The sequence below is a fragment of the Bubalus bubalis genome, chromosome 12, assembly GCF_019923935.1.
Source record: "Bubalus bubalis isolate 160015118507 breed Murrah chromosome 12, NDDB_SH_1, whole genome shotgun sequence".
Classification (NCBI taxonomy): Eukaryota; Metazoa; Chordata; class Mammalia; order Artiodactyla; family Bovidae; genus Bubalus; species Bubalus bubalis.
Genome location: NC_059168.1, coordinates 2171626 through 2180762, shown reverse-complemented (window position 1 = coordinate 2180762; position 9137 = coordinate 2171626). Strand labels below are relative to the sequence as shown.

Below are 9137 nucleotides of genomic sequence, written 5' to 3'. Positions count from 1 at the left end.
CACCAAGGGAGGAGAGGTGGTGATGGGTGAACGGTCCTTGAGAAGAGAGTAGGGCTCCACCAAGCACAGAAAGAAAGGTGAGGGGGGTGTTTCTGGCAGAGCAAACAGTCCTGGAAAGGACTGGCGATGCGGGCGCTCAGGGCTCATCCAAGGACCAATATGTAGCCTGGTGTGGGACGGAAGGTGGACCAGAGCCTGTCTTTGCCTCGGCCTCCCCCTCACACGTGGCTGGGAGTAACGGCAGCAGCTGCTGCTGGCTGGTTGCAGGTCTGGGACTGAGCTCTGCCAGCTCTGGTGGAGCAAGATGATACTGGTAGGTCAGAGCTAGTTTGGGAAGGGCAGGAGGAAGCCCTACTGCGGCCTGAGGCTCTGATTCACAAAGGGCTCGGCAGAGCAGGCAGCTGGGGAAGGGGTGTGTGTAGGGGAGAAAAAGATGGCAGAGAGCAGCAGGGAGTTGAGTTATGTAACAGCCCCCACTGCCCCAAGAGCCAGCTGCTGGTCTTGGACTGGGTGGGGCTGGGGATGGCAGCAGGTGACACAGAGCCTGGGTGTTGGCTGAGCCTCGTGGGTTCCTGTGGGTTCTTTCTGGCTGTTCTCAACCAAGGGTGGTACCCAGCAGGGCCCAGGGATAGGTGGATGTGGAGCTGCCTCTACAGGGAAGGCCCAGTTGAGAATCAGCATGCGGAGGGTGGGGCAGGATGGGATTGAGGAGCCCTGGCCTCAGTTCTGCAGAGTCCTGGAGGCGTGGCCTTTCAAGGAAAACAGGCCAGCAGACAAAAAGCTGCTGTGAGTTGCAGTGTCTGGGGAGATAGCTACTGGCCTCCCAGTCTGACAGTGGTTGGAGAGGATAAGAAGTGGTCTTTTCCAAAGCCTATCTGGGCCACCAGAGTGCCCAGATTCCCTGCTGTGGGACAGAGAGCATGGGGCAGGACCAGGGGGATTGGCAGGAATTTGCTCAAGTGGCTGATTCCCAGGCTCCAATGGCCACCTGTCTGTCCTTCCTCAGCGAAGGGTCTGATGACACCTCCCCATCCCTGGTGACCCTGGGGTGGAAGCCCAGCAAGTGGAAGGATGCATTCACGACACCTGTCTTTGGAGGGGACCAGGGAGGCTGGCTGCCTCTCCAACCGAGCCTAGGCAGCACCTTCCCCACCAGGCTGTGGGCACTCGCATCTAACAGAGGGGCTGGCAGGAGGCAGGGAGAGCCCAGGATCAAGGGAGAGCCCCCAGTCCTGCCCTGTGTTGGGGGCTAGGGGCGGGTACCACCTCTTCTGAACCTGGCTGGGGGTGAAACACTGGGGCACCTTGAGGCCACACTCCCTGCTCCCATGAAGATGGAGCAGGCATGCTGGATCAAGGTTGTGTTGTTGGAGGAGCTCTACTTTCAGAAGCAGATTGATGCTTATTTATAGGGAGGATGCCATGTATGGCTATAGGCTAGATATATGAGGGCTGGGTCTAGGCTGGGGTTATAGCATTAAAGGTTCTGGAAACAGTGAAAAAATGCCCTTGAAGCTCCCCAGGCTGACACTGCAATAGCCACAGGGAGCGTGGGTAGGAGGAGGGTACATGGGGAGTCCTTGTCCTTTGAAGCACTTTGAGACCAGAAGGCAGTCAGGGTGGGGTATGTGCTTAATCAGGCTTCCTTGGTGGCTCAGATGGTGAAGAATCTGCCTGCAATGCAGGAGACCTGTGTTTGATTCCTGGGTCGGGAAGATCCTCTGGAGAAGGGAATGGCAATCCATTCCAGTTTTGCCTGGGAAATCCCATGGACAGAGGAGCCTGGCAGGCTACAACCCAGGGTCACAGAGTCAGACAGGACTGAGTGTGCTTAATTGGAAGTTTCTTATTACCCCAGCTGTACTTTCCAGGGCCACTTCAAGAGGGGTGTGCAGCATGCATGGGGCCGGCGCCATCAGAAAGATTGGAGCAGGGAGGGGGTCACTGTACAGCTCTTCCCTTGCAAGCTGCCCCCAAAACCTACATTTTCTCTGAAATGAAAGTTACTTGCTCAGTCAAGTCTGACTCTTTGCACCCTCATGGACTGTAGCCCACCAGTTCCTCTGTCCATAGAATTCTCCAGGCAAGAACACTGGAGTGGGTTGCCATGCCCTCCTCCAGGGGATCTTCCTGACCCTGAGATGGAACCCTGGGTCTTCTGCATTGCAGGCAGATTCTCTACTGTCTGAGAAATTGTGTCAAAAGACCCCGCCTTTGACTAGATCTCCTCGCTCTGCACCAGGCGACATCCTCTTCCTACTGGTCAGGAGGTCGGAGTTTGCAACTGCCCGACACCGCCCGCCCCCCTCAACCCCCTTTCCCCGCCTGAGTCTCAGGTGTTGCCGAGACTTGAGTCCAAGGCCAGATTTTTCTTACCTCTTTGCCCTTAATAGGGGAAACTGAGGCATCTGCAGGAGAAACAGGAAAGCTGAAGTCGGCAATCCCAGGCTCTGAGAACCTGCTTGACCCTCGGCTTGGGAGCCTTCTCAGCGACCCCAAGACTCTGTGAGGGTTCGGGTCCCCGGTGGCCGAGAACAAGCTCGCAGGCGGGCGGCGGCAGGGGGCGCTCGCTACCTTGTCACGCGCTCCTCCTCGGGGTCCGCAGGCCCGACGGAGTCCAGTCGGGGCGGGAAAGCATTTGGGGAAGGGTCTGCCCGCTCGCCTCACGCCTTCCGCTCGGCTTCTGGCCTCTCGGGCTCCGGGGAGCGCGTGTGGTTTATGATGCTCCAAAGCCCCGACACACCCACCCACCCTCTCCTTAGGGCTCTTGGGCAGCGGGAAGGGGAGATCAGCTTGCGGCCACTCCCCCACACCGGAGGGCTCGGCCCTAGCAGCGCAATCCGCAGGAGACACATCCCGCCTCGTGCCCGCGGACCTTCCAGCTCCGCGTCCCGGCTCCTTTGGTGCACCGACCCTTCCACTTCTGCCAGCATCCTTCCCTCGGTCGGGAAGATCCCAGACGCCGGGCCTCTCTGACCTGCCGCAGAGTGGAGGCTGGGAGGAAAAGGGTAGGGGCGCCAGAGCGGAGGCCAGGGGCGCGGGGAGGCTGCGGCCCGCGCGCCCCCCAGCGAGGCGCACCTTCCACCCACCCTGGGTTCCCCCCCGCCCGCCCCGCCTCCCTTCCTCCTCCCGCTCCCGCCTCCAGTCTCCTCCTTCCTCCAGCCGCGCTTGCTCTCCTCCTCACTCCCCGGCGGCGGCGTGCTGCCTTGCAGGCGCGGCTCCGGGTTACAGGAGCTCCGGGAGCGGGTCTGCCTCCGCGCCTCCTCCGAACCGGCTGCGCACCCCCTGCCCGGCTGGCCGGGCCCCGCGCCCCAGCGTGAGTCCAGCAGCCTCCCCGCGTCAGGGCGCAACTTTCCCCTGGTTCCCGGCGGGGCGGGGACCTCAGAGGGACAACTTGGTAAACTTCTCTGGGGCGGACGGCAGGGGTGCCGGACGCCGGTACACCGGGGTGTAGGAGGGCCGTGGCCGGCCCCGGGGCGTCCCCCGACCCCTTTCGGCCTGGCCATGGGGCTCCAGCGCATTTAGCACCGCCAGGGGGGCGACCCCCTCGTCCAGCCGACCTGGGTGGGACAGCGCCGTCGCCGGCTGTGCGCGCGCTGGGGCGAGCAGCGCCCGCTCTGGCCGCGTCCGGCCCCGCCATGGACCACCAGGAGCCCTACTCGGTGCAGGCCACTGCGGCCATCGCGGCAGTCATCACCTTCCTCATCCTCTTCACCATCTTCGGCAACGCGCTGGTCATCTTGGCTGTGCTGACCAGCCGCTCGCTGCGCGCCCCGCAGAACCTGTTCCTAGTGTCGCTGGCCGCCGCCGACATCCTGGTAGCCGCGCTCATCATCCCTTTCTCGCTGGCCAACGAGTTGCTGGGCTACTGGTACTTCTGGCGCACCTGGTGCGAGGTATACCTGGCCCTCGACGTGCTCTTCTGCACTTCCTCCATCGTGCACCTGTGTGCCATCAGCCTGGACCGCTACTGGGCGGTGAGCCGGGCCCTGGAGTACAACTCCAAGCGCACCCCGCGCCGCATCAAGTTCATCATCCTCATCGTATGGCTCATCGCAGCGGTCATCTCGCTGCCGCCCCTCATCTACAAGGGCGACCAGGGTCCCCAGCCCCTGGCCCGCCCTCAGTGCAAGCTCAACCAAGAGGCCTGGTACATTCTGGCCTCCAGCATTGGATCTTTCTTTGCACCCTGCCTTATCATGATCCTGGTCTACCTGCGCATCTACCTGATCGCCAAGCGCAGCCACCGCAGAGGCCCCAGGGCCAAAGGGGGGCCTGGGGAGAGGGAGTCTAAGCAGCCACACCCTGTCCCTGGGGAAGTTTCAGACTCAGCCAAACTGCCAACCTTGGCCTCTCAACTGGCCACTCCTGGAGAGGTCAACGGATGCTCCCAACATCGCCCAGGGGAGAAGGGGGAGGGGGAGACCCCTGAAGCCCCAGGCACTCCTGCCTTGCCACCCAGCTGGCCTGCCATCCCCAAGTCAGGCCAGGGTCAGAAGGAAGGGGTCTGTGGTTCATCTCCGGAGGAGGAGGCAGAAGAGGAGGAAGAAGAGGGTTGTGAGCCGCAGGCCTTGCCGGTGTCTCCTGCCTCAGCTTGCAGCCCGCCCCTGCAGCAGCCACAGGGTTCCCGGGTGCTGGCAACCCTGCGTGGCCAGGTGCTCCTGGGCAGGGGCACAGGCACTGCGGGGGCACAGTGGTGGCGGCGGAGGACGCAGCTGAGCCGAGAGAAGAGGTTCACCTTCGTGCTGGCTGTGGTCATCGGCGTCTTCGTGCTCTGCTGGTTCCCTTTCTTCTTCAGCTACAGCCTGGGTGCCATCTGCCCGCAGCACTGCAAGGTGCCCCACGGCCTCTTCCAGTTCTTCTTTTGGATCGGCTACTGCAATAGCTCGCTGAACCCCGTCATCTACACTATCTTCAACCAGGACTTTCGCCGTGCCTTCCGGAGGATCCTGTGCCGCCAGTGGACCCAGACAGCCTGGTGAGCCTGCCAGCCTGCTGCCTGTGTAGGGTGGTCCCAGGTGGTGCCGGGGTTACCCTGCTTCACCCTGTTTTAGGTGGCCACCTCCCTGGGCTTTCTGGTCCCTTCCTGGTCCTGAAGCCTCATCCTGGGGACCCCCTGGGAGGGTCAGGGGGTCTATTTGAAGGCTCCCCTTGCAGGCTACAGTCCATGGGGTCAAGAAGAGTCGGACACGACTGAGCGACTAACCCATACACACACACACACACACACACACACACACTTGCTGGCTTGGCTGTGGGGGGCCATCTTCTCCACCCACTGCCTGTACAAGGTCAGATGGACGAGGCTTGGCCCATCCTGAACGTAGCTGAATGTTCTGGGCTCCCCTCCCAGAACCACAGACCCCTGCCAACCACTGGTGGGCTTCCCTCCCCTGAGAATGCCGTGTCTTCTGGTTGACCACTTGCCGTGTCTTCTTTTTTTCCTCTTCTTCCCCTGGAAAACAGCAGGAAGCCAGCCTTCTACTTTTTCTAGGAGGGCCTGCTGCTGAGGAAGAAGCAGAAATGACGACAGGCATCCATGTTGGGTGCACAGGTCCCGATGAGGCCCTGGGTGGGGGTTTATGGGCTGGCACTGTCTTTGGGCCCTTCTTCGCCTTGGTCCTGCTTTTGGGTTTGTAACTCCTTTAAAGACCAGAGTCTTGGATCGTTTTCCTCACTCGGCGCCCCTCTGGAAGGCAGGTGGGTGTGTGGATGCCTCCGTGGGGTGGTCTGGAGGCCTGGCCTCCTCCTCGACGGGAGGGCCCTGATCACTAGCGTTCACCCCCTGCAAAAACTGGGGTGACAGTAGCTTGCCGCCTACTTGCCGCCGGGAGATGAAAGGCATGGCTGAAAGTGTTGAGCTCCATGGGGGTAACGCATTAGAGAACCAGAAAATGTGATTATTCAGTGATACAAAAATCCCCCTTTTCTGTGTTTACCACTGCCTGTCTTCCTGTAGACTTTTGTTCTGTGCCTGGGGTGTGAATTCCTACCCCAAACTGGAAGTGGGGAGTGGCAGACAGAACCACAGTTTCAGTTCAAGGATTTCTTTGAGAATGTGTTCTTATGCCTGCAAAGATTTGAGTTATTATGCTGCATGACAACTTCTCAACATTTCACCTGCAACACCAAGAGGGTTTTTATTGGATTGGACACCCCTCCCCCACAACGGGGGAGAAATCTTTTGTCATCAAGCTGGTGAATGTTTCCCCAAGATCTCTAAAGATACCCACTGCAAGGGAATGGGGTGAGATGAGCGTGTGTGGCGGAGTGCTGGGGCTGGAGCAGGTGGGTAGGGGCCCGTGGACTCCTAGGGGGCTCCCACTGGAGTCCCCAGGCTGGGCTCCAAGCCCCACGTGGGCCCCTGTGATGCATAGCTGACCCTGCCCCTGGTGGGTACCGTCTGCCCATCTCAGACCCAGCCGTGTTGCTCCACCCCACTGCGGGGGCTCCAGGGGCCTCTCCCTCTTGGTCCCCTCTCCCGTCCCTCCTGGAACAACTGGGAACACTGGGAAGATGTTTCCCAGCCTTCCCCATGGGTATGCCTGGCTTCACCATTAAGCCAGTGAGCGCCTTATCTTGGGGGCTGGGCTGAGCAGCACAGGCACTGATGGGCCTGGCTGGATTTGGAGGGATGTTGGGGGAGTTTTCTGGGGTGGAGAGAACGGAGGGGACCAGAGTCGCTCCTGGGGCAGGAGGCCATCCAGCTCATTCCCTGGTCTCAGCGTGAGGCTGGGCCTGGCCTGGGGGCAGGGCCAGGGAGGCTGGGCCCGGGGAGGGGCTGACTTGTGCCATCCGCCAACTAGTCTCACGTGCCCCCCGCGGGACACTGCTGTTGTTGCTCGTGTCCCCTTGTGATATGCAGGTTTTTATTTTTTTTAAAGTCTGAGCTATTTTATCAATAAAGGATATTTTGTAATAAGCAAGCTGTGTCCTCATTGCCCAAAGACCACCGATAGTAGTTATTTCTCAGCTACTTGTGTAGCAGATTCCGGCACAGGGGCCCTCCCAGGGCCAGCTGCCTTTTCCACCTCTGGGTGTGGCTGGCTGGTCCCCACCCACCTGCCTGAGTTTGTCCACTCAGCTTCCCTTATTCATCATTCCAAGTCAGTGGGGGTGAGAGTCGCCAGGGGAGTTTGAGACTGGCTGCCTGGGAAGGAAGGGAGGGAAGGCTTCCAGAGGAGGTGACCTTTGGGCAGGGCCTTGGGTGAAGAGCAGGAGTACACCAAGAAGGAAGACAGGAAGGTGTTTCGGGCAGGAGACCAGCACATGGGGGCTGACACCACCCACACAGAATGGGAGGAACACGGGGAGGGAGGGAGGGAAAGAAGGTCACTCAAAGGAATGTTTGAAGCTGCTGCCTTCACCCTATGCCTAAGGAAAATGAAGGCAAAAGGAGAAGAGGGTGGCAGAGGATGAGATTGGATGGCATCACCGCCTCAGTGGACATGAATTTAAGCAAACGGGGGGACAGTGAAAGACAGGGAAGCCTGGCGTGCTACAGTCCGTGGGGTCACAAAGAGTTGGACATGACTTGGAGACTGAACAATAACAATGACTTCAGTGAGGGGCAGGAGATTGGGATGGATCTGCTTTATGTCAGGCTGTCTGGCATGAGGACTCAGAGCTGGAAGGTCTGCAGATGGTTCCTGTCAGTCTCCCCACTTTCCAGGTGAAGCATCTGAGGCCCCAAGTTATCCCATGAGTTGAGTCAGGAGCTGAGTCCAGCAGGCTTCCTGTCACCTCAGAGAAGGCAGTCTCTGGGGCCCAAACTAGGTGGGCCAGGTTCTGTTGGCAGGGAAGGCCAGGAAGCAGGCTGGTTGTATTAATAGTAGCAGTTGGCAGAGGGCAGGGGTAGGACTGATACCAATGGCAGACCCCAGGGAAGGATGAGGCCTGGGAGGGAAGGACCCAGATCTGGTGGGGGGAGGCCATGCCCACCACAACCAAGTTTTCACACTTCAGTGGGACCATGGCTTCTGCCGGCGGAGGAGGGGCAACCACCCAAGACTAATGCATTCATCATCACTGGTGGACTTGGGAAATGGGGCTTCAAGGGAGACTTCAAGGAACTCCCATCACCTCACACCAGCCTGTATACTCACCCCTCAAAGCCTCAGCCAGATGACGGCAGATCAAGGTAGCTCATGTTTGCGTGTATGCTAAGTTGCTTTAATTATGTCTGACTCTGTGTGACCCTATGGACTGTAGCCCACTAGGCTCCTCTGTCCACGGAATTCTCCAGGCCAGAATACTGAAGTGGGTTGCCAGTCCCTCCTCCAGGGGATCTTCCCAACCCAGGGGTCAAAGTTGCGTCTCTTGTATCTCCTGGATTGGAAGGCGGGTTCTTTACCACGAGTGCCACAAGGTAGCTCACCTCTTCCCATTTACTGAGCTCATGGCTTCTGTGGTGTCTTTGTCTGATTAACTCCTTTCATCCTTACGCTCATCCTATACGGTAAGTATCAGCCCATCTTATTCTGGGGAAACTGAGTCTTAGAAAGGTAAGATGGCTTGCCTGAGGTCATCCAGGCCCAAGCTCTTTGTGCTGGACCACACTCTTCCTTGCTGTTCTGGAAGAAGATCTCCCGGCCTAGTCTCTGGAAACGATAGCAGAAAAAGACTCCTGCTAGAACCCGACTGCTGGCAGTCCAATTTGGATATATTATCTTGTTTAATCCTCATAACGTAGCTGGGTGTGGCCATTTTACAGGAGAAGAAACTGGGACTCAAGGTCACCCAGCTGCTGCCGGGGGTCAGGGGATGCTGAGGCTGCATCTGGCTCGATTCAGTTGGTGGTGGTGCTGTGACCCACTGCTCATGTCTGTCGCTGCCAGGGAATGAGTGAGTGACAGCATGTGTTACAGCTTCCTGTTCCTGACAGCTCAGTGCAATCCCTGGATTTTGTTAAAGAAGAGATGGAAGCCCAGAGAGAGAGATGACTGGGTTGGAGCCTTCACCCTCATCCCCCAGCACCATAGTCACACAGGGGGAGAGCCAGGCACTGGACCCAGGCGGTCTGACCCTGAGCCCACCACACCACAGCCTCGTACTGACGGGATTGCGTCCAGACACAAGGAATAAAAGGTCCACATCCAGGACACGTCTGCTGACAGTCCTCTGTCTGACAGGTCCTG

At 59.1% G+C, this 9137-nt stretch overlaps 1 protein-coding gene across 1 annotated transcript; it reads left to right on the top strand.

Moving 5' to 3' along the window:
- Positions 1-2346: 2346 nt before the first annotated feature.
- On the top strand, positions 2347-6923 carry ADRA2B (adrenoceptor alpha 2B). The gene has a single exon (XM_006059852.3). It carries the CDS (start codon positions 3639-3641, stop codon positions 4980-4982), a length of 1344 nt encoding a protein of 447 aa, XP_006059914.2. The 5' UTR covers positions 2347-3638; the 3' UTR covers positions 4983-6923.
- The last annotated feature ends 2214 nt before the right edge of the window (positions 6924-9137 follow it).